Source organism: Vipera ursinii, assembly GCF_947247035.1.
Source record: "Vipera ursinii genome assembly, chromosome: 3".
Taxonomy (NCBI): Eukaryota; Metazoa; Chordata; class Lepidosauria; order Squamata; family Viperidae; genus Vipera; species Vipera ursinii.
Window position 1 is genome coordinate 176,315,219 of NC_139516.1, and position 26,521 is coordinate 176,341,739.

General features: G+C 36.4%; 2 protein-coding genes across 2 annotated transcripts in view; one reads left to right on the forward strand and one right to left on the reverse strand.

The window, feature by feature from the left end:
• Positions 1-655, forward strand: part of CLVS1 (clavesin 1) — a gene marked incomplete at both ends in the record, with an annotated part of 34,841 nt that extends 34,186 nt beyond the window's left edge. The window contains one exon of the mRNA XM_083361229.1: positions 568-655. Coding sequence (XP_083217355.1) covers positions 568-655 — 88 coding nt within the window. The remainder of the gene's footprint in view (positions 1-567) is intronic.
• A 4,562-nt stretch (positions 656-5,217) lies between these two features.
• The window catches only part of ASPH (aspartate beta-hydroxylase), a 108,009-nt gene continuing 86,705 nt past the window's right edge, over positions 5,218-26,521 (reverse strand). Inside the window, exons 23-26 of the mRNA XM_083361234.1 lie at positions 15,564-15,699; positions 10,206-10,297; positions 8,524-8,657; positions 5,218-6,341 (exon numbers count right to left, since the gene is read on the reverse strand). Coding sequence (XP_083217360.1) covers positions 6,191-6,341; positions 8,524-8,657; positions 10,206-10,297; positions 15,564-15,699 — 513 coding nt within the window. The 3' untranslated portion in view covers positions 5,218-6,190. The remainder of the gene's footprint in view (positions 6,342-8,523; positions 8,658-10,205; positions 10,298-15,563; positions 15,700-26,521) is intronic.

Consider the following 26,521-nt stretch of genomic DNA (forward strand, 5'->3'; position numbering starts at 1 on the left):
TATTTGGTGTAAAATGGCACAAGAACAGTTGTCAGGCATCTCCTGGATAACCTGGTTGGATGGCACAAACTATGTTACCTGGTCCACAAAATGTAGCTTGCTTTTGCGCAAGGAAGGACTATGGACTGTAGTTAATAACCCACCAGATACTACTGCCTGGGATCCAGATGACGAAGACGATGCAAAGAAGATGGACGACTTTAAATGAAACAACAAGAAAGCACTTTGCATTATTGAACTAACACTGAATGACCAGCAGCTTGTCCATATTCGTGGTGAGGAGTCTGCTGCTAAGTGTTGGGACATTTTGCGAAGGCTTTATGTTCAAGACAGTGTGGGTGCACATATACACCTTACACGTAAGCTGTTTAGAATTCGTCTGCAAAAAAATGGAGATATGCTGACCCATTTGAACTACATGAAGGCATCTTTTCAAGAGCTTCATGAAAAGGAGCTGATTTTTTCAGAGTTGCATCAGGTCTACATTATTCTGTCATCTTTGGATGAAAGTTATGACGAGTATGTTTCTTTTTTGGAAGTCCTGACCAATATTTCTGCTTTTTTCAGGTCTCAATCTGTGGTGGAACCCGGAATACTAAAACATGAAGAACGGCATGTGAATGAGAACACCCAGCCACTACTAGCTCTAGACTGAGATTGAAATCCCTGCGAGATACAGCTGTATCCTCAGATTTCAGTGATCCACAATCCTCTTGAAGCAAAAGACAGGTTTAATACACATTAATGTGCATTCAGCTTAAAAAAACCCCAAGCACTCCATCTTTGTGGAGCAAGTAATGATTATCACCAGCCATGTGTCTGTGTCCAAAGCCAGAGGTAAAAGATTCCTTATGGCTCAGAATAACAAGTGAACAAGTCTGCTTGTAAAACAATTTTTTAAAAGAGTTAATTATATTAATAATGTCTGAAATACAGATTGCTTTCAGGGATCTGTCACTGAAAGATGGATTCATTGAAGTTCTCTCATATTGTTTAGGTAGAGATTTACAGTTTTGTTTAAATAAAAATTAGAGAGGCGTGCATGCCTGTGTATATACACATAAGTATGTATTTACACAGCCACTTTAAAAATGTCTTGAGTTTAAGTACTGCGGTAAGAAGCCAACCTTAATTTGCAGCACAGAAGTATCTCCTAATTATCTCCCATCATCACCACCAGCATGGTATCAATCATGTTTACTAGGCATAATAGAAATTATAATCTAATCTTTTTGGAGGGCACCCATCTGGGAAAAGCATGTGTGAATACATGCACATACAAGTAGGTGTCTTGAATGTCTTGGGAGATTAATATTCCAATTGATGATTTTTTGTTTAGGTCAATTGAGTTCAGTAGAATTTCCTAAGTATATTTTCTCCTGCAATCAGTTAAAGATATAGCCAAGTCAGGTTATATTTATAATAGAAATAAAAAGCTTGGGATGAGTTATTGAATATACTATCATTAGAAAGAAAAGCAGAACAAATAATAAAATACCCAGAGATCAAAAGCCAAAGAACAGGTTGCTATTCTAGATTTTGCTGTTTTGGGTCCCATCCAATTCCTATAAAGAAATTAAAACAAACGCTATTTTTTTTAGTAAATCAGCTGTACCAACATTTTTATTGTGCATTTATTTCTTCAAATACAGTAAATGCTTTAGTTGCATATCACAATATGACACAGCAGTATTTAGCTATCCTTAACCAGAGAACATTTAAGCCATATTCATAAAGAGGCTTAATCACCATCAACCAAGGATGGCTATGCAACTCCTAGGTGGTGCTCTGAAATAATGATGTTTTTCAGTGGTGGCCATATATGATGAATCAAGCATCTTTAGTGGGGAATTGATCTTTTAGAAACTGGCAAATCTATAGTGCTAAAAATGTTGCTTGTACATTTTTCTGCAGAGATAATATACTTTAATTAACTTTTCTATTGTCCCAGAGCTAAGTATGACTTACTTTCTTCTATGAAATCAGTTAATGCTCAATCAGTCCTTCCTTCTAAGTGAAATACAGGGTCTGTGTTCATAAAGAAAGCTTACTCTGGACCACAGCTTGTCCTGGTCAAAAATCTTTATATTTTTGCCATGGAGCCAACAATGAAAACTGTTAATCATAAACAAGCAAATGAGTTTTTTAACCAATGTATGGTTTAGGGAATGTGCTGCATTTATGTTTCAGTAGGATTTCATACCCTCCAAAAACAACGACCAAATGCATTGTAAATTTTGGGGGGAAAGACTGCAACAAGCATTAAAAAAATTATCTAAAGATCTGTGTAATTTATTTTCATAATGAAATATTTTGCACTTGTTCTTTTTTCACTCACCATTCACCACCCCCATGAATGTTTCTTGATTACATTCACCTATTTCAGCTGTCTTTCACATTTTTCTGTGCCACATGAATTAGGGTTATTGCTATTGATCAATGTTTGACAGTTAACTCTGTAAATTTATATAGCCATTCAATAATCACAAGAAGGATATTGTACCAATTGATTATGCCTGAGGTGGGCAAAAATGGTTGGACATGAGATTTAAAGTTTATGGTGGCCAAAACAAAGAGACAAGAGTCAAACATCTTATTGGTGTGTTATATATAAAATCCACAAACATCCAACACCAGCTGCCTGCAATTAGTGCAGGTTCGCATCCCACCAGGCTCAAGGTTGACTCAGCCTTCCATCCTTCCGAGGTAGGTAAAATGAGGACCCAGATTGTTGGGGGCAATTAAGCTGACTTTGTAATAATGCCGCTTGGGGTGTGTGTGAAAGCCCTAATAAGCAGGCATATACATAGAATGAAGGCTACTGCTAAGCTTGTAAGCCGCCCTGAGTCTTCGGAGAAGGGCGGGATATAAATGGAATTAAAAAAAAAAGTTAGTAATTTCAACTCACCTAATAAATCCTGAAAGGGAAAATAACAGGGAAGCCTAAATATAACAGGGAAATCTTTCCTAAAGAATCTTGGTATTACTTAGGGTTGAGTATGAATAAGCCTTCAGTTCTACAGTGCATCACTTTTTAAATATGCTTCTTCCAGTAACAAAGAGGAGTATAATATATATATAGTTGAAAAAAGTCAAAATTGAAACATGTATGCCGTGTGCATGCTCTGCAATTAAAGATTGCTAGCAGCTGTAATTCATGGAAATTGTGCTTCATTGCTATAAGCCAAAACTCAGATTTGATACCACAACAGAATATGATGCAGGTGTTAGGACAGTAAAATTATTTGGAAATAATGCTTTGGGCGTCACCAAAGTATGATCCTTGAGTCTTTATATATTTATTAATGCAAGCGTTCTCAAAATTTCTGCACCAGAATTAAAAATGGTGCAGCTACTGCTTTAATGCATTATTTCATGGGGAATCCTGAAAGAAAGAGGCCCTGCATCAATTAATATGATAGAGATGATGGTCTTGTTCCTCATATGATGCAGAGTTCCTCTTTAAAGGATACACAGCCCTAGGGCATATGTGTCTCTGTGTGCATCTGTACAACCATGTACATATACATGCAGCCATATAGTAGTTTGAAAGCTCTTGAATTTAAGGCACAGAAAGGCTTACTACAAGCACTCTTAATTTTTGAGATATCATCCTAAAATGATAATGAAATGAGACCCCCCCAGGAATTAAACTAATAATTTTATTTTGATTAAGGTTGGGCATGAAATCTGTCTGTGGAGATTCTCAGTCATCCAGGTCATGGAAAAAGCAGCTTTGGGATAATATGGAATCATTGGTACTCTCTCAGCTTGATTGTTTGCTTATAGATGAATCATACTGATGATGTTTTTTAGTTGGGTAAGGAAACCTCTGCAAGCAAACCAGGCTCAGAGAGTGCCAAGAACTCCACAGCTCCATCCTGAGCTATACTGTAGACATTCTTTTCTATAAAATAGACTATTTGTAATAACTGAATTACAAATTATATATCAAAAAGCAAGGACAGAATCTTGCAACTTTACTACATAAAATGTTTTATTTGAAATTTAAAAAAATCAAATGGAAGTCTATCTTTTTTAATGGGAAGGACACATAAATTTGCTTGATTTTGCATAATCCCTGAAATCAGTCCTGCATATTCATGAGAGGCACCTTTTGTTTTCTGTCCATCATTTACTATTGGCCCATATTGGTTTTTTATAGCAGCAATAAAACCATACTAAAAGGGTGGTCCAAACGTTAATCAGTAGATTGGGTATAATTAGCTTTTTGCTTTCTATATCAACCATTCCTAAAAATCCATTGTGAAAGACCAGTCATTTAAAATAATAAAAAAATACTGAAATTCAGTAACTTGCATACTTTTACAGGCATTCCAAAGAAACAGGTACACTACTGTTCGGCTACTACCAGTTCTACAATAGATATACTATTTGTTTGCCAGAGATGCCAGAGACACAAGAATATGTCTGAGAGAAGTCAAACAATATAATTTTCTGTAACTATTTTCTATAAATAATTAAAAAATAAGAAGTATTGTAGGCAATTTTTCACAGTCCTTGTGCCTGTGATAAGAAAAAGAGGCACCTGGAAAATTGATTTATACATTTTTAGTATTGAAAAGCCTGAGCATGAATATCAAGCCTCAGACAATATATATTATTTCAATACTGGTAATCCTTACAATGTTTCCAACCCTCAGTTTTACAACTTTTGCCATTGCAAATAACAAACAACACTCAATCTATGAAATGCTGTATTTTGCACAAATTATGACCAGATATTATTTCCAGGAGCACATGTTGGATTTTGAAGACCTACATTTGGAATGTGTACCTTGGCACATTTCTGTGCATAAAATTACATCAATCTGGCACCTTTTGGCAATGAGCAATTAATTGCTTATAACTAGTCCTAGTGAACATAATTTGAAACATCTATGCAACACTGTTTAAAAGTCAGTCTTGCTTATTGCATCACAGAGCTATTTTACTAAATCAAATAGGAATGTAAAAATTGTATAGCAGCTCCAAAAAAGACAGAACAGGCTCAAACGTTGGCACTGATAGGTTGAATGAAAATGAATCATTAAAAAAATCATGATCATTCATTAATGGGAAAACCATATAGACATCACTTAACAGAAGTATGACAGAACTATATTTATATACTATTTTTTCTATCTTACTTTCATGTAGGATATGAAATTAGCTGTAATTGACAACAAAATGTTACAAAATGGCTCTGGATAGTAATTATTTCTTAATCAGGCTTTAGATTATGAAGTTTTTTTTAAGTGCATTAAAAAGTTGGGTGTTTGTTTTTTTTAAACTGCATTAAAATATTGGGGACAAAAATTGCAGCCCAAAGCCTCTATGTACTTCACAGTTTTTTTATATTATAAAAAATTAGAAATAAACACAAATATCAAAGTTGGGTAAAATTTGCTCTTAACTAGAATTGAACAAAGGAAATGTTTATTCATCCTTTGACTTGGAAGGAAAAAGCCACCCTTGGTAAAATAGATTGCTGCTGTTATAAGGCTCCACTGTTTCTAAATTAATATAAAAAGGGAACTAAAAGAAAATTACAAAAGGAAAGTGGTTCAAAGAAAACAGAAAACGTGTCCGTACATACTGTATCTGATGGAAAAATGTCATTATCTATCAAATATAAGATACAAAGCCACCTGTTCATCTTATCTACAGCTCACCCTATAAATCCACTGAACAAAACCAAAGTAGAATTATAAAAGGTAACAATAATACATTTTAATACTGTTCTATAAGTTCTTATGGTTGCTTTTATTATGGGAGAGGTGGATGTAGCACTTGAAGACACAATCCACTGAATACTGTTTCTGAATAACCTTCTCATAATGATCAGAAATTGCACAATAATAGTGTCTGGAAGTCTGCATTCCTTATTATTACATTCAGGCTTTTGAAGGTGGCTTTTACGTCAAGGAGTTCCAAAATACATATAAAAGAAAAGTCTGGCACAAGTTTTCTTTCAAAACGTAGCACAGGATGTTCTTTGGCTGATAAAAGCATAGAATTCCAACTTGCAGCATGAATACAGAGCATTCAGATCAGTGCTGTAATGGGGGCAGTACACAGAACAGGATGCCTTAAAGTCCTTACACATTCTTGATACAGTTCCATTTTATTTTTGTTGTCCTTCTCAGCACACAATGTGAAGCTCAAAAGGGAAAAACTTCAAGCCCACTTAAATAGCTGGTAAGGTGCGTCGCTGTTGTGATGTTAACTCTGGATGCCAGACATCCACAATGAATATCAGCCGATAAGCATCAGCATCCTGCCACACTTCATGTTCAAAAGAATCATCAAAAATGAGAATCTTCCCTTCTTCCCAGAATCTGAAAGAGAAAACAAATTATATTTTACCTGCTGCCTATGAAAACTCAAAACTTTTCCAACTGTATCTACATTCTGGATGCAAAATCTAGCTGATCAAAGTCACCAGGTTTATCTATACAGGTATTCTTTGACTTACAACCATTTGTTTAGTGATTGTTTCACTGTATAATAGCAGTGAAAAAACTGACTTCTGACCTCACACTTAACAAGTGTCACAGTGTCTCCATGGTTGCATGATTAAAATTTGGGCACTTAGTAACCAACATATATTTATTAAAGGTAAAGGTTCCCCCGCACATGCGTGCTAGTCGTTTCCGACTCTAGGGTACGGTGCTCATCTCCGTTTCAAAGCCAAAGAGCCAGCGCTTGTCCAAGGATGTCTCCATGGTCATGTGGCCGGCATGACTAGACGCCAAAGGCGCACGGAATGCTGTTACCTTCCCACCGTAGTGGTCCCTATTTTTCTACTTGCATTTTTACGTGCTTTCGAACTGCTAGGTTGGCAGAAGCTGGGACGAGTAACAGGCGCTCACTCTGTTACGCGGCACTCAGGATTCAACCAGCCAAACTGCTGACCTTCTGATCGACAAGCTCAGTGTCCTAACCCACTGAGCCACCTGGGCTCACATTACTGCCATTCACCTTCCCATCTGGCTTCCAATGAGTAAAGTCAATGGGGGAAGTTGGATATTCTTAAGGACCATGTAATTCACTTAACAACCAGAGTGATTCACTTAATGAGCATGGCAAAAAGGTCATAAAATCAAACATGACTCACTTAACAACTGCCTCACTTTGAAACAGACGTTCCAGTCACAATTGTAAGTTGAGGATTACCTGTAGTTATTATTTCTTTCATTCCACCAGGTGAAAAACTGATAACCTTGATGGAAGCCAAGCTGCTTATACTGACCCAGAGGCTTTCACAGAAAAATGTACTATGTGCACTATTTCTCCACAAGGGAAAAAAAATCTGAGATAGTATTTGATACCATGTCTTATTCCTTGGAATTTTTTTTCATTTCCAAATGTACAAAGATTTTCAAACTGTGGTCCAGAAGTCCCATCTATTGAAGCACTATGGAATACTAGGTAAGGAAATAAAGGCAATGTGGGAGATGCACATGATAAGAAGGAAGGAACTATAATACTGTGTGAAATAATACAACCATTTTTGAAGTTGCTGAACACTCAAACAGATATTATAGTGAGAACAGCTGAAAAAAACAATCAAGACTAGGCAAGACAAAATTGTAAAGTACACTACAAAGATTTCAACACATTTACATTATGTAGAGATGAAATGAGAGATGTTTCAGCTGTTAAGTGACACTGCACTGCCAAAAAGATTACCTCTCATTTCTTGGGCTAGCCTTTAGTCATGAATTAAGAACAGTAACCCAAAAAGGTGAGGGTTTTTTTTGTTGTGCCACTAGACACCAGGAATTTGGAGAGCCTAACACTGGTGCTCTCACAGTTTGGCCAATCATATAATTCCAATTTACCAGGAAGCAAACACTGTGATCCAAGCGTATGCATGCATGTCAAAACAGTCAAGAAGCTAGCTGCAATTGTGTGACTGAAATTCTTCTCTCTTTTTTACATTCATTGCAACTGTACACTGCACTTACAAAGGAGCAGGGCTCTGATCACACTTTTGCAGCTGCCATATTGTCTATTTTGACCTGCTAGCTATGCATTCCCCTAATTTTCACAGTGTCATCATCACAGCTTCTTAGGATACTCTTTACCTTCCCAACTCAATTTCACTTTTTTTAAAGGAGGGGAGGGACATCCATGCAAAGAAAAGTTTGGATTGCAGCCACATACCATAGCTTTGTTATAAACAGTTAAAAGGCTAAAAGCTGTGCTTCACTTTGCTACACCAAACTGATTTTATTGATAAGATCCTCAAAATCATATGATACTCAGATGAAGTAGGAACTTGGATGATGCCAAATTCAATGCCTGTGTAGATATTGTTGAGTACAGATACCATAACATATAGCCCCAATTAGGTGGAGATATGCAGGGTTCTAAGCAATATGTCTATACTACTCTCTATAATGGTTCTTTGCTGGTTTAGCTTACAATGGAGATGCTTCTCTTGCCTTCCATACTATCTCTTAGTATCCTGGCTCTTGACACTCTAGAAAAAATGTTAAGGAGTGGAAAAGATACCTGGTTTCTTGAGCACACCGTATCCTGCAGCCTTCTTTCGGAATGACCAAGCCTAAATGCATCCTCAGCCTACAGTTAGTGGGCCCTGTGTGAGGCCAGACGTGAGTCCCTGGGTGCATGACAGAATACTTGATCTGCAAAAAGATGTACAGTTGATTTTAAAAAACTGATGTCAGTTATGTTAAGCTTCTAGAAATATACTACATCTAGTTGAACCCAACCAAAATGATAAAAGTTTATGTTAGGGTCCCTACCTGCACTTTTTAAGTAATTTACTTGTGAACAGCATTATGGATAAAATTAATTTCAGCGCCTCAGACTACACGATACCATCTTAATTAACACTGAGTCTCCTAGAACTATTTTAATTGTATTTAATTATCATACATACATTATATGCTTTTATGTATATGTCATTAATCTCTATTGTGGAGAGATATTTACTAATGACTTTATTTGGATGTATTAATCACAGTTGAAAGAGACATAAATGTCTTTAATTTTCTCCACTCCTCTCATATAACTAACAAGAAGTTTTAATTTCAAATTGCAAACTATAATTAGTGATTATACATTAATATATATTGTAACGGATTAAACAATTTGTTAACTGATTTCTGAAGCTGAATCATATGGTTGGCATTAAGCACAATTCCAGAAGCAGATCAGAAAGTAATTCAATCAAGTCAGTTTATGGTCAGCACATTTTTCTATAAATAATTATGTTAGTATAACCCTATTTGAAATAAACTTGATTTTAGCTATGCTATGCATAATGTAAAGATTTGCATCTCCAAAATTAGTTGTATCTCCTTCTCTATCAATTGTGCCTACTGACAACTTTGGCAAACAATTACAGTCCTGTTTTCAATCCTACTGTAGACTGTAGAAAACTACATCATTGCATCATTTGTTATAACAAATATCATGCTGACTCACTCATAAACATTCAGCAAAGGTAAACTGGAGAGGCAGAGACTTCGTTTTAGCATTTGCCTCCAGATGTAACCAATTAATTAATAATTAATTATCCTGTTCTTCTTAATATTTTTGTAAGTCATACTTACAAATATACATCTACATCCATTCCTGCCCCCCTTCCAATATATACAATACAAGGACTGTAAAGAGAACTTAAAATTATTTATTTATTCAATTTGTATGGCCACCCATCTCAAATCCATGATTCTGGGTAGCTAACAACAGCTGAAAGTGCCATAAAACATATAATAGTAACCTTCCACCTCATGTAATCAGCAGCTGAGTAAAAATAAAACCACCACCAACAAATCAACATAATAGGTTCTGCAACACATCTGGATCCTGAAGCTTGATGACAAAACCATGTCTTTAAGACCAGGAACATTAGGATCAATCTAATCTCGGGCATCGGTGTGTGTGTGTGTGTGTTTGAAGGGCAGCATGTGATTCAGAGCACACATGGCTGCAAATGTAGCTGCTAAAAGCAGCCGACGCTCCTCAGCTTACTTGGCTGCCTTCTGCAGTGAATATGCAATCCCAGGAAAAGACCCGTTTCCTTTAAGATGTTCAGAACAGGTGCTGTATGCAGGCCCACATGTCCTCTGAATCACACTTTGCCCTTTGAAGTTGGATCGTTGCCCACTATACATAGATGCTTCTTCATATCTATCTATGGACCTGTTCTACAAACTAGACAGTACCTGCCCTCTTCGGCATCCAGTGGCATCTGAGAAATGTTCTAATAAGGCACATGTTTTTGGAACACTGTTGCAGGCATTCCCATTTTTTCTTCCTAGAGTGAAACAGGAAAAATATAGTTTAAACATAAGTAATCTGAACTTCACACCCCCAAATCTAAGTATAGTCATACAGGAGATTTGAAAATGTCAACTCAGTAGGCGCTTGAAAGAGATTTAGAGTGTAATCATCCAAATTGGCCTTCGTACCTAATTATAGCAGTGGAATACTTTGTATTTCTTTTTATGTAGAATACAACTCATAACTCCCAATTATTATAATTAGTATCCATCTAAAGAGGGGTGGATAACTTTTTCTTTAAAAATAATTTTGCTTTGGGACTAAATGGCACAGATTTAACACTAGACTGTCTACTATTTTATGATACCTATGGATATTTCATAATAAATTTTCACTGATCCCAGAGAAAATCATTGCATACTCCTTGCATACTCCAGGTTTTATTGAACTGAGAGGGAAACATTATAGAGCTATTTGTATATTGCATAAAATCTAGTTGTAGGATCATAAATATACATAAGGACAAAGTTCCCTGAGTAACTTTGGTCCAGTTACGCTCTCCTTTCCATGGTCTCTCTTACCACCTAATATACCTTGGTTAGTGTTGTGAAAGAGAATGATGTTTAGTTCCCTAAGGAAATCCAAAGAAGGATTTTGTAAAATTGTAAGTGAAATTCTGTGTCTTTTTATAATAGTGGTGATGGGCTCATGATTTGGAGAATATTAATTTTCTAAACTGAATATTATGACCAACTGAAAGAAAGTTTTTGTAGATAGCTAGAGAAGCAAAAGCAATCTTATTATTTTCCAGCACCAAAATACGTTTTATACAGCATCCCATTTTTACATTGCCCTGATAGGTATATGCCTCATTCTAATCATAAATGACAGAATTGCATCTCACTTGTAAGAAGAAAATATCTCTTCTTTGCCAGCGCACGTTCCATCAGGTAACTTTGTAATCTGTACACCATCCACTTTGTTAGGTGTAAAGCAAGTATAAGTTTTCTACATAAGAGAAATGCAAAACGATACCTTGCAGATAAATACAGAAATGAGGATTTCTTTTTTTAAAAAAAATAGAGCACCTTTTAAATCTTTTTAAAGCTACATAAAGTAGCATGCTCAAAAAACACAGAAATAATTCTGGGAAGTGCCCTGAAGTCATTCAGTCTTGTCCAATTTCTCACTCCCTTGCCTCTCCCCTTCAAACATGAAACCAAGAATCCACTACCAGTTTCAAGTGGAACTCTTTATTTTACTTAGACTTTGATAAAAAGTTGAAAAAAGAAGCCTTCCTTTTATGTGAGTCTTTCCAAGAGCTAAAATAATTTACATGTGGCTCATTAACAGATTTCCAGCCAGGCAATGATCAGGTTTTTACCTGTTCAGCTTATATTAAGTATGGTCATGCACACTTCAAAAACAATTTAGAAGAATTAAGAGTTATCTTCTTAATGTAGTAACGTTTTTCTTCAGGCTTGGATGAAAGCCTGAAAAAAAGACAGTCTTCTTCAGGGATAGGGGTGCTGTACTTGTATTTGTGGGGACTCTGATATAATTCTTCTCAATCATTTAAAGTGTCACAGTTCTAACATTAAGTGCCCTGAAGTTCATCCCCAAAAAGCCAGAATTTCTCCACAATTTCAGAATAGGTCAATTATGGTTTTGTTTTCTCAAAATGAATATGTTTTTTTCACTTGATTTAGTCAGTTGATGTTTTTACTCTCTCTTTTTTCCTGTAGGTATTATGTGCTATGAATGTAGTTGGAACCTAACTTTTGTTCTGTGAATAGGAATGAGTTTGCACACATGGAAGAAATGTTCCCATTTTCCTCTTCCCATTAAAATTTTTGTTTCACATGTTTAGGATCCTCCAAGGTCATGGAACTCTTGTTGGAAGGAGGAGTTTTGGTAATAGCTCTCCTCTTTTACATGAAGAACAATTTAGAGTTCATATCATTACATTTGTTTTATTACGCATATTTTATTAGCTTACCACTGGCTGCTCTGATGTTTAGTAAGGAAAGACGGAATATAATATACTATATTTCACCCACTAAATAACTCAGTTAGTTAGATGTTCATGGCGTTGGATTCCAGTTCTTGTGATCACCAATTTGTCCATATTTTTGAAGCTTTTCTAAGAAACAAATCTGTGTTGCTTTGATCTCAATCATCCACCTTATTACTGTCTTCTTCCTCACCTTTGCCAAGAACAGCCTTGCTTGTATCACATATCTATAGCATGTGAATTTCTTCTTCTTAATCTCAAGGGAGCACTGGGCCTTTATTTGGTCCATAACTGGATATTTTTGGAGCCTATGATATTCTTACTAAACTTCTTCACATCAATAATTTAAACATTATCTTCTTTCTCAGTACCTAACTTTCACAGCTAATCATTGGCATAGCTGGAAAGACCACTATTTTAAGTATTCTGATCTTTATTGCACTAGAAGAATCCTTATTTTTCATTGTTTTGTTTGTCATTGTCTTCCTTTCCAGGACTAGATTGTACTTTTCCTGAACATGTTTCATTTTTTTAAATCTCATCTTTTATCTATGTTTTTGACTTCTTCATTAATTAAGCCACTTGACATTCTGTTTCTCCCTAATATTTAATATTAACCCAGATTTCTCATTTTCCATTTTTACATTCATAACATAAGATAAAGGCTTTGATGTCTCCTTTGCTTTTATTTAACAAAATTAGGTTATTTGCATATTTCAGAATATCAGGGTTTCAGCCTCTCAATTATTTTCAATTATTGGTTTTCGAGCTTATGCTTGCAGTATTTCACTTCTGAATTGTGATATATTGCTCAAAGTGTAATAGTCCATTTCTGTTTTATTTTATTTATTTATTTATTTTATTTTAATTCCATTTATATCCCGCCCTTCTCGAGTCCCTTCATAAGGTCTTTCATTGTGGACAGTATATTTCTTGCAGTTATATTTTGAAATTCAAAGTATTAATTAACATGTAGAGCAGAATGTATATTATAACTCTAACCAGTAAAATATTACCAAGCATCCATGCCAATTTACTTTATGCAGGCAAAGCCACTAAACGATTAAAAAAGTGGCAATAGACATAAACACACAAAGACCCCTTTAGTTAAACATTGTATCAGCACACTATTTCAGGCTTTTCCTTTTGGCATTCCTTTTGGGTCCACATCAGTATGTACAGAGTAAGGTTCTTCTTTACACATGATGGATATTAAGATTAAAATGTTTGGTCTCTAAAGGTGTTAATGAAGACCTCAGTGTGACAATTACTGTGATGATTTTGTCATTCAGTACTTATATAATAGATATGTTATTTATTTTTAACATTTAGAATTTGGCAGTATAATTTTTAAAAAATATTTTATTATTTATAGGATTATTCTCAAACAATCTTTGTAGTCCATTTCCAGAAATTACATACATGCTGTACATGAATTGTTCCTCTCTTTGTGTAATTAATGAGCCATTATTTAGTTTGGGTGCATCTTTGCTTTAAATGTCATTTTAGAGCACTCAGTGGGTTATATTATTGCTTTTTAATCAGTGGCTCATCATGGGAAATGTTACATATGTTTGTTTAATCTTTAGAACAGAGTTGCATGTTTATATACTTGTGTAATTGGAAACATTTTTATATTATTGCCAAGAGTGGGGTAATAGTATTGCATTATTGATTTTATTTTGCTAAACTTTTCTAATTTATTTGCACTCACTGAGACATACACATTTATGAAGAAAATTTTTATTTCTGTTTTAATTTATTAATAGTGGTTTCCTTTTTAGCTTTTGCTTTATTTTGTAAAATTTCATCATCGTCCCTGTTCAATTCCAGAGTATCTAGTGTGTTATTTACGTGAGTTACTGTCCTATTCATGTGTGTTATAACATTGATAGATATCTTATAAAGAAGCAAATGCAAATCTATTTCTTTTATTCCCTTGAATTATTAATCATATGTTAACTATCTGACCCTTTGCATTTTTTGAAACTTACCTGCTTTTGAAATTCACTCCATATACTGCTCCATTTCTGTTTGTAAGAACATAGCCAAAATTTTCCTTGTGTGAGAAATTAGTTTATTGACATTCTCCTGCAATTTCCTTCTTGAGTATAGCTATATGCATTATTTTGTAATCTCTAGTCCATACAATCTTTTTTCCATATTTGTTGAGATATACAGTTTAACTCCCTTCTGCAGCTTTAAAAAATTCAACAGATACTTCATCAGTATCTATATTTCCGATTTGGCTTGGTTTATTAGTATAAACCTCTCTAGAGAAGTTAATTCCTGAATAAATTATCTTTCTCTGCAAAAGTTTTGATAATTTTATAATCCTATTTGTAAAAGAATTCAGTATAGTCTTTTCAACATTTTTACATCTTTTAATACATTTAGTTTTATTTGCCTCTATTTCATTTCTTGCATGATTAAGTATTTCTGCCTTACATAGCTGGTAGACACCATGATCAAATTAAAATTACATTGTATTTTATGACAGCGGTCCCCAATCCCTGGTCTGTGGACTGGTACCGGTCTGTGTCCAAGTGGGAACTGGACCATGCAAGCGGCAGGTGAGCACGCAAAGCTCCATTTGTACATGCGCTGGATTAGATTGTGTATGTGAAACCATCCCACACACACTACCACTGCTCGGGGACCACTAAATTATGACATAAGTATATAGGATTGCTGGCCTCCATCCATGTTACCGTAGCTCTAAATTTTCCTGAAATTTTTTATATCAGCTTAAACATACTTTGTAACCTTTTTCTTATTATTGTCCTAATTTTGTTGACAGTGATTGAGAGCATGCTTAGTTCTGAGTTTCTTTTATGAAATTGTAAATATTTATAGTTTGTTATTTATTTCAAATATCCCCTACGTAAGAATAACTACTCTAAGAATAATAAAAATAGTAATTCATATGCTCTGAGACAATTTGCAATTAAGTAAACGTAAAAACCCTACTCTCCTTTCATGAGGATTTCAATGATATTGTCCTCTTTTGGGAAGAAATAAAAATATTTCCTTAAACTGAATATGAACTAATAGTAAAAATGAAAAAAAATGGTTTTGCTCAACTATAGTAATAATGGTAAGAGCAGCATGGATCCATGAAGAGCATCTTTCCCTCCCAGAAAAAAATATGGCTGGCACTTCAGTTTTCATAATCCTGATCTTTAGCATCATAAAACATATTTTCTTTTTAACATTTCAGTTGTTTTGTTTTGTTAGCATGGAAAGGGAATAATGGAAGAGACAAGAAAAGTAATTAGTTGCGTACCTTGCTGCCACAGAGTAAACTGGCTCCAGTCACCCTTTTCTCGTAAATTTTCATCTTCTGGAAGAAAGAGGCCCTTGCTTCTATCCATTACAGCAAGTCCTTCATCCCGGATCACCTTCCAGTTTTTTTCTAAAGACTAACAGGACAAAAAATCACGTACATTGCATATTCTTTTAACTAGTTCTCCTCAAAAATAAATATAGCCTCATCTGTCACAAAGCCTCCCATAGTTTCTCATTTTCAATTATTTTTGTATCATAACTATTCCAATAATATCAAATACTTACCAGAATGGCTTTCACTTTCATTTGCTTTCGATTTACCTAGGGAAGGGGTTACTTGGTGGACAATCCGATAATATGATAATCATTCAAATTTATGTTATAACCACTGATGCAGAGGAAGATTGGACTTTATGATCAAGTCCAATTTGAAATCAACAGAACATGCAAGCAAGATGTGCTAGTTGTGATTGGTGATTGGAATGCCACAGTTGGAAACATGAAAGAGGAAAATGTAGTTGGATTTTATGGATTAGGAAACTGATAAAACAAAATAAATATACTTAACAGGAGCCTGAAGCAGGAGCCTGACATAATAAATTATGCCACTCCAGTGATTTCTTTATAGCTAACATTGTCTTTAAACAACCAAAACTGTTGTCTCCAAAGAAGGTCTTCTTCAGATGGGCTTTATAGAAATCAAATCTACTATATTATTGCTAAAAATGCATGGCCAAGTATGAGTGTGGATGAGATCATGAACTGCATGGACAGACTTAATCATAATGAGTGGTACCTGGCTCAATAGTAGAAACTGTGAGAAGGACTTTGGATTCCTAGTGAACAATCACTTAAATATGAGCCAGCAGTGTGTTGCAGCTACCAGAAAAACCAACACAGTCCTAGGCTGCAACAAAGATGATTAGGAGACTGGAGGCTAAAACATATGAACAACAGTTATAGGAATTGGGTATGTCTCGTTTAATCAGAGTGAAAAGAAGGACTCAGAGTGACATGATAGCAATGTTCCCATATCTAAGGGGCTACCACAAAGAAGAGGGAAAAGCAAAAAAGGCAGAACAAGAATCAATGGATGGAAACTAATCAAAGAGAGAACCATCTAGAACTCAGGAGAAATTTCCTGACAGAACAATTAATCAGTGGAACAACTTGACTACAGAAGTTGTGAATGCTCCAATCCTGAAAGTTTTAAAGAAGAGATTGGACAGCCATTTGTCTGAAGTGGTATAGGGTCTCCTTGAGCAGGGGATTGGACTAGAAAACCTCCCTTCCAACTCTGTTATTCTATTACTATTATTGAGCCAGGTGCCACTGATTATAATTTAGTCCAGGGCTTTTCAACCTTTTCACTCATTGTACCACTTTTAGGATATCCAAGTACCACCAGTCGCCCAGCAAGGTGTCAAAAACTTGATGACCCAAGTTCAGTTACAGTGGCACTGAAAAAAGTGCCCCCCAAGCCACAGCTGAGCGAGACACCTGGCTGCCCGGTGGCCCTCTTCCTCCTGTCTGAGGTTTTCATTGTTGTGAGCATTTCTGTTGAGGATTGGCAGCAGAGGTGGGGTGAGGGGGGTGTTTGGTTTTTATTCCCCCCATCTGCTGGGTGGTTGCAGCAGGTTTTGGTCACTTCACATGACCCTGGGACACTGTGACCGTGATAAACATGAATCAGTTACCAAGCATGTGAATGTAAATCACAAGACCCTGGAGATACTGTAACATTCCAGCTGATCGGCACTTCTTCTAGGCTCAGCAGAAGTGCCAGGATCAGTGCTACTTTCCAGCTGGTTGGTGCTTCTTCAGGGCTCAGCAGAAGTGCCAGGATCAGTGCCGAGCTCCAGCTGGAGCCTGGCACTTCCACTGAGCCTTGACAGCCCCGAAGAAGTGCTGATCAGCTGGAAAGCGGCACTGAGCCTGGCGCTTCCGCTGAGCCCTGACAGCCCTGCAGCTCCAGCCATCTCTCACTCAGGCTTGTGCAGTGTTGCCACTGGTTCAGCTCATTCGCGTCCCCTGCTACCACTTTTCTAGGATGGTCGTGTACCACCTGCCAGATGCCAATGTACCACAGGTGGTACCCGTACCACTGGGTGAAAAGCCCTGATTTAGTCTGTCCATGTGTTTAAACATGCTGACTGTTTAAATCCATCAACAGCTATTACTAATTAGTGACTTGTTGGAACAAATGACACAATCCACTCATGGCGCTACTGACACCAAAAAGTCAGCATATTGGACAGAAAGATAAAGGACATGGGGACTAATTTCATCCCTACCTTTTAAAAACCATGCCCTAGGTCAGAAAGAAACATAATTACTAGTTATGGAAATGGTACAAATGAAATAGTTTAGATTCTTTTATCTTATCTTTTATCTCATTTTCTTTAAATATGAGACATTTCTCAGATAAAGATTTCTTATTATGTGGATTGTATTTGATTATGAGTAGCATTTTACATACTATATAAAGTTAGAAAATAAAGTTTTGATGCTGCAATATTGGAAAGCTTTTTGCAAAACTGCAAATGATGAAGTGATACACTTGTAAATTTAGATTGCGTGAACAACAAACTTGCCTACATTTCTTGACATTAAAAATAACTGAAGTAGAAGCATGAAGCCTTTTCAAAATTAATTAAAACATCATCTTTATTAAGCTTGTTGTTTTCGCATATTTTGTTTGTAGCAAAAGCAATGCTCCTAATTAGAATTGTTTTTTTGTTGAAAATTGCAATAAGTAACATGCAAAATATGATAGTTACAATATTCTTTTCTAATGATTCCACAACTTTGTTTATTGATTCCTTAAGCAACCTTCCAGTTGTATTATCTATTTTAGGCACCCAACATATAATGTCAATTAAGCCAAAATAGACATTTGCTGCAGCAGGAACTTTTGCTGTTATTCACATAAAGCAGTAGAAATAGCAATAACACTTAGACTTATATATTGCTTCATAGTGCTTTATAGCCCTTTCTAAGTTGTTTACAGACCCAGCAATCTGGGTCCTCATTTTACTGACCTTGGAAGGATGGAAGGCTGAGTCAACCTTGACTCGTTCAGAATCAAACTCCTGGAGTGAGTAGTGAGTTACCCTGCAATACTGCATTCTAACCACCACGCCACCATGGCTAGATAAAATCAGTTGTCAGTGTTGCTTAAAGAGTAAATTGTTTTAACCACTGAATTATAGTATTCAATCACTGTATTATTTATTGTTATAGTCCAAGTACTGTATGTTACTTATATTTTTCTTTTTTCAAATAGTTTGCACATATAAGCTAGATCTGGCACAATGGGTACCAGTGTTTCTGTAAACATCTCCCTTAGTGGTTACCAGGTTCTACAACATTTAATTTAAAAAATAATTTAAGACGCAACGTAAACTAAGTTCTAGCTTTCAGAAACCTCTTTATTTCTAGGAATGCCAGATTATACTTAGGCTTCATAAATATCTTTTGAACATAAACATTGGCTGCGACCCAATACGTTGTTTCTAAATATGCCCATAAAAATGGTAATTACAAATAATTGTAAAATATTGTTGATTTTTAATCATTTTTAATTGATTTTATAATTCTTTTTATGATAAGATGCCTAGAGTTATTTTATTGTGAGATTGATAAAAAGTAATAGTGAGAAGACTAGATAGTGTGGTAGAAAGTAAACTCCCCGGTCTGCATAAACTAGACAAAGCCATAATTTTTATTTTATCTTTCATATTTGTAGTAAAACTAGAATACATTTTCTTTAAAAAAAGCTCCCTGATTGCTTTTAAAACTCAGAATATCTGAATATTTCTGCTCATGCACACTTACCCCATTATTTTGTCATAGAATTATAGAATTGGGGGAAACTGTTTTGACTTTCTACCTTCTGCTTCTTGCAGAAATCCAAACAGAAGCATCTCTAGCAGAGGACCTTCCAAGCTCTGCTTGAACACATGAATGAAAGTCAATCTACCTACCTGAGCAATTTTAACATAAATCTGTGACAGGAGATGGAGATGCTTAAGAGCATCTCAAACAGTCATAGCCAATTATATAGACAGGCTAGTGCAGAAGGGGGCTGGGTTTGCATTTCATTAATCAAAATTGAATACCTGATCATACTCAACCACTGTCCTCAGGAAGACAGATGGAAGACTTTCTTGATCAACTGATTGTTTTTGTCTTTGTGGGAATTATTCCCTTGTGTTTCATGTTTGTTTGTGTATGCATACTTTTCTTGTCATATGAAACACCTGGAATGGGTATCTAAAAGCTATCTATAATAAAAGTCACTTAACCCTATCCAAGAAGAATAAGTTGAAGAGGAAACAGACTTCTTAAAGGGTCTGGTGGTTTCCCCCCCCAATACCTCCCCCCAAAGGATTTTGACCCTTTGCAAAGGTTCAAAGGTTGGGTGTAGATATTTATGGACACATAAAATAGCAGGTAGATACCAAGGCCAGGCTTTTCCATATAGTTGTTGAAAATGCAGCATCTCAGTTTCCAATAAATGTCTTTATATATTTGTACAAGTAGACAAAAATGGATACGTAGCTACTGGAGGGAGAAATCACTACATCTGCAACCTTAAGAACACACTAGCCGTATTAGATATGCAAATCAATTATCCTTACGAAAAATAACTTATTTCTATAACTACGTATTTCCTGAAAAGAACAGGAGGCTTACATATCTCTTAAATTACAAGAGATTAATTTACCAGAATGCCAGGCAATTTTCCAAAACACAGTTACTGCTTTGAAACAGATGCTTATTGGGTCTGTCTTACCATCCTTTTCTACATGAAAATGTGTTGATAATAATAATAATAATAATAATAATAATAATAATAATAATAATAATAATAATAATAATAATAATAAGAAGAAGAAGAAGAAGAAGAAGAAGAAGAAGAAGAAGAAGAAGAAGAAGAAGAAGAAGAAGAAGAAGAAGAAAGTTGGAAGGGACCTTGGAGGTCATCTAGTCCAACCCCCCGCTCAGGCAGGAAACCCTATACCATTTCAGGCAAATGGCTGTCCAGTCTCCTCTTAAAAACTTCCAGTGTTGGAGCATTCACCACTTCTGGAGGCAGGATGTTCCACTGATTAATTGTTCTAAATGTCAGGAAGTTTCTCCTTAGTTCTAGGTTGCTTCTCTCCTTGACTAGTTTCCATCCGTTGCTTCTTGTCCTGCTTTCAGGTGCTTTGGAGAATAGCTTGACTCCCTCTTCTTTGTGGCAGCCCCTGAGATATTGGAACACTGCTATCATGTCACCCCTCACCCTTCTCTTCATTAAACTACACATACCCAATTCCACCAACCGTTCCCTATATGTTTTAGCCTCCAGTCCCCCAATCATCTTTGTTGCCCTTCTCTGTACCCTTTCTAGAGTCTCAACATGTTTTTTTACATCGTGGTGACCAAAACTGGATGCAGTATTCCAGGTGTGGCCTTACCAAGGCATTGTAAAGTGGTATTAGTACTTCATGTGATCTTGATTCTATCCCTCTGTTAATGCAGCCTAGCACTGTGTTGGCTTTTTTGGCTCATATTGAAGTGATTGTCTAATAGGACTCCAAGATCCCTCTCACAGTTACTACTATTGAGCAAGGTACCACCTATACTATACCTGTGCATTTGATTTTTCCTGGCTAAATGTAGAACCTTACTTTTTTCACCATTGAATTTCATTTTGTTAGATAGCACCCAGTGTTCGAGTCTGTCCAAATCCTCCTCTATTTTAAGCCTATCTTCTGGAGTATTGGCTATTCCTGCCAGCTTGGTGTCATCTGCAAATTTGATGAGTTCGCCTTCTATCCCCTCATCCAAATCATTGATGAAGATGTTGAAGAGCACTGGGCCCAGAACAGAGCCCTGGGGCACCTCACTACACACTTCCCTCCATGTAGATGCAGTTCCATTGAGGACCTCACACTGAGTACGGCCTGTCAGACAGCTATGAATCCATCTGGTGATGCTATCTAACCCACATTTTTCTGTCTTATCAAGTAATAAGTTGTGATCTACTTTATCAAATGCCTTACTGAAGTCCAAGTAAATTATTTCCAAAGCATTCCTCTGGTCTACTAATTTAGTCACTTGGTCAAAGAATGCAATAAGATTTGTCTGGCATGATCTGTTTTTGACAAACCCATGTTGACTTTTAGTGATGACTTTGTTTGCATCAAGGTGTTCGCTGATTTGTTGTTTGATTATCTTTTCCAGAATCTTCCCAGGTATTGAGGTCAGGCTGATAGGTCTGTAGTTTCCTGGATCTATTTTTTCCCCTTTTTTGAAGAGGGGAACTACATCAGCTCTCTTCCAGTCCTCTGGTAGTTCTCCAGTGCTCCAGGATCTTTGAAAAATATAGTTCAGTGGTTCTGAGATCACGTCTGCCAGTTCCTTGAGAACTTTGGGGTGTAATTCATCTGGTCCTGGTGATTTGAACTCGTCTAGGCTGGACAGGTGCTCACTTATCATTTTCTTGCCTATCTTAACTTGCATTTCTATTCTGTTTTTATGGCACTGGTTTTGGTAGGTTGGACTGTTTCTTCCCTTTGTGTAAAGACAGATGCAAAAAACGAGTTAAATAGTTCTGCTTTCTCCCTGTTGCTTGTCACCTTTTTGCCATTTCCCCCCACTAATGGACTAATCATTTCCTTAACTTTTTTCTTGTTTTTTATATGTTGAAAGAAGCTTTTTTTGTTATTTTTGACTTTGGTCGCAAGCCTTAGTTCATTTTGAGCCTTAGCTTCCCTCACTTCATCTTTGCAGGCACGGGCTATTTGCTGATATTCTGCCTTAGTTATGTGCCCCTCTTTCCACTTCTTAGACTTGTCCTTTTTATCTTTCAATTTATCAGAGTTCTTTATGCAGCCATGCTGGTTTCTTTTGAGAGCTGTTGTTTTTCTTCTTTGTTGGTATTGTGCTAGACTAGGCCTTTATTATCTCACTTTTCAAAATTTCCCAAGCTTCTTGAGTTGTTTTCCCCTTTAGGATTCTTATCCATGGAATTCTTCCCAAGGTCTCTCCAAGTTTATCGAAATTAGCTCTTTTAAAGTCCAAGACTCTAGTTTGGCTGTGTTCTATTGCTTGTGCTTCCAGAATGTTGAATTCCAATATTGCATAAACACTTCCCCCCAAGGTTCCTGTGGCTTTGACACTTTCTATCATTTCATCTCTGTTAGTGAGAATTAAATCCAATATGGCTAATCCCCTAGTTCCCTTCTCTACTTTTTGGGAGAGAAAGTTGTCTGCTAGTTTTGTCAGAAATCTGTTTGATCTTCCACTTGGTGCAGAGTTTGTCTCCCACATGATATCAGGGTAATTAAAGTCCCCCATTACTATTGTGATGTGCTTCTTACATACCTTAGTTAGCTGACTAGCAAAAACTTCATCTATTTCCTCTGCTTGGTTGGGCGGCCTATAGTATACACCTATGACAATGTCATTCCCCCCCCTTTTATATTGACCGAAATGCATTCAAGTTTACAGTTTTCATCATTGTTATGCTCTATTTCTGTAGAGATAAAGTTATTTCTTATATAGAGAGCAACTCCACCTCCTCTTTTGTTTAGTCTGTTTCTTTTAAATAATTTAAATCCCTCTAGCTGTGTGTTCCATTTGTGGGTTTCATCCCACCATGTTTCCGTAATGGCAACAATATCATATCCATCTTCATTTACCTGAATTTCTAGTTCACCCTGCTTACTGTTCATACTCTGCACATTGGTGTATAGACATTTGAGTCCTTTATGACTGACCCTGTGTTTACTTGCTACATAACTTGTGTGGTGCCTGACTTCTTCTATTTTCTTAGATTGCCGGGGACAGTGATGTTCTGTATCAATTAACTTACTGTCCCCGTTGTTTAGTTTAAATGTTCCTCCAGAAAAGCTGTGAATTTATTGCCAAGTAACTCAGTCCCTTTCTTGGATGGATGCAGACCATTTCTTTTATACATTTTTTCATTGGACCAGCTACAGACATCGTGACTTATATAACCAAAGCCTTCTCCTTTACACCACTCTTTTAGCCACATATTAAATTCTGCTATACCCTGGCCTTTTCCATTTTGCTCCTTATACACTGGTAAGACCTCTGAAAAAGTGAGCCTACAGCCTATTCTGCTGAATTTCTGCCCCAAGCTCTGGAAATCATTCTGCACACAGAGTACATCCTTTTGGGACAGATCGTTAGTGCCAAGATGTACAATAGCATCCACATCACAGTCCTTGCTGGCATTCTTGATTATTTTAGAAACACGCTTCTTGTCCCTACTGGCAGTAGCACCTGGAAGACACCTGACCTCTTTCAAAACCTCTGTGTCCTTTCCTAAATTTACATCCCTTATAATTGAATCAACAACCAGAAGGTGGCTTCTCTTTTTGGGTACCTTTCTTTTCTTGCATGACCGATGTGTAATACCTGATTCACACTTCTCCCTGTCAAAAACAAGTTCATCTCGGACCATGGTCCCCTGCTTATTTGAGTTATCTTTTTTGAGGTAATTTTCCTCATTTCTGATCTTGAAACTTGCCATGCTTATAATATTAGATATCCTCTGGGTGCCAAACTATGGTTAAACCCAAGCACTGAAACTTCCAAATCAAAGATTTCTATTTAATTTAAAGAACTCTCAGCCCTTCTGCTATTTTCATTAAAATAAAATGAAACTAATAGTTGTAAATAGAATGGTGTATTATGTGGCAACCTATGATGGGAGATACAGTAGAAAGGAGCCTTTGATTTTTTTCTTTTTCTTTTATGCATAACATTCCAAGAGGTCTAAATTGAGATGCTAGAGAACTACAGTGAGTAGCATTCAGGACAAAAAACAAAAGCATTTCTGTCTCTGATATTTTTCTTGCTGCTGGAAGGACAGAACTTGTTCTGGCCTCACAGGACGAGAAAATATCACGTCAAATTAGGGTGGCGAGGCAGAACTATTTTGAATATGCCAATAAACCAGGGAGATGGCTTAGCTATAGAATAAGGAAAGAGAAGGAAAGTAGAAGAATTGAGCAGTTAGAGGATAAGAGGGGGACACTGATAGGGGATAAAGAAGGGATAGAAAAGATAGCGATTGAGTTTTTTTACAGAATTATATCAGGAAGAAAAGGTTCCTGAGGAGAGGATTAAACAATACCTGATGGAGTCAGACCTTCCTAAGTTATTTCCTAATGAGAAAGAGGTCTTAGATCAGGAGATAACAATAGCAGAAATTGAAAAAGCGGTCAGACAACAGGACATCTGAGTTACTGCTGTAATAAATCCTCTGATCGTAAATCCAGTCTAACTTAAAAATACAAAAGTGAGCTCATTGGGAAAGCAGCATCTGAAGGACTAAGCAAGAGGATAAGTCTGGAGATGAGTCAGAGTCAAATGATGGAGCTTCTAGCGGTGGTCAGACTTGTTTTCCTTCAACCCTACCCTGCCTGATTCAACTATTTTCTAGCCTATCTGAGCATTCCTACATGTCTGTTTTTCTGCAGACAGCATTATTATCTAATGCTGCATTGACTGTAATAGGAAGATTTTTTTTTAAAAAAATCACAATTCTCATACAGATAGAATTTAATGTGCACATGCAAATTAAGTTCTCCTTCACTTTCTTTCACAAGGAAATCTGCTGAAAGTATCAGCTAAAACAATAAGGAACTGGACTTCTAATATAAAAGAAAATTCTCTCCTAACATTTACACTGTAAATATATCTTGCTCGTGAAAATCGGATCATTTTGTTTTTAATCATCACTCCCCTCCCAAATAATGTGAGCATAGTTTTGTTACTAATACAGTTGGGACAATCAGTTCCAGGTAAGCCTGTCCTAGATATATTGCAAGAATAAAACTTCCACCAAATGATATTCCAAACATTAAGATTAATACTAGAGCAAATAAATTAAGGAACAGCAGTACAGTAATCACAAATACTTTTCTCATATATCACAAGGACTATACATATTGCCAAGTTCTTTCAATCTAGCCTGATTTCTCCATTTCTCCAGCTGATCTAATATTGCCTACCATATGCAATTAAATGTCCCACTGAAACCTTTAAGAGTTATGAGATCATGAGGAAACATAGACTGGTCTGTTATCCACTAATTATAACATTCAGCAATTAAAGGCTTGCCTCCTAGTAATTAGTGTAAATTATTGAGTTATCGTAGCTATCTTTGTCCAACTCAAGGGCCGAGCATGCAATTCATTGTATTTGCTACTTAATATACTTCTGCAATCTAATCCTTCCAATACATTGCTGTAAAGCAATTTTAACTTCTAGTGAAGAAAGAAAATAAATTTTATTAGTTATAAGGGAGACTTGCCTGGGGCAGACTTATATTTTGAATGATTATTTAGGAATAGAAATACAGTAGTGAGAAATTAATCTGTTCTCATTTTAATGCAAACCTATGTGGGAAGGTAACAGCGTTCCATGTGCCTTTGGCATCTAGTCATGCTGGCCACATGACCACGGAGATGTCCTCGGACAAGCGCTGGCTCTTCGGCTTTGAAATGGAGATGAGCACCGCCCCCTAGAGTCGGAAACGACTAGCATGCATGTGCGGGGGAACCTTTACCTTTACCTTTATGTAACTAGATTCTAAATCAAAATCTTTTCTATTTATATCTTTGGCAATGTAGCAGAAGAGAGCCAATTTGGTACAATCGTTAAGACATCACACAAACTGGAAAACTGTGAGTTCTACTTCTGCCTTAGGCACACAGTCAGCTGGGTGATCTTGGGCCAGTTATTCTCTGTTAGCTCTAAGAAGAAAGCAATGGCAAACCACTTCTGAAAAGCTTCGCCAAAAAACTACCTCTATGTTTGGATTTATAAGGGGTTACATCCAGAGTCACATTTCTTAGAGGACCCCCGGCTTATGTTGTGTGCGCAGGAGGCAGATGGAAAGGAGATTCACCCAAAGAGAAATATGCACAC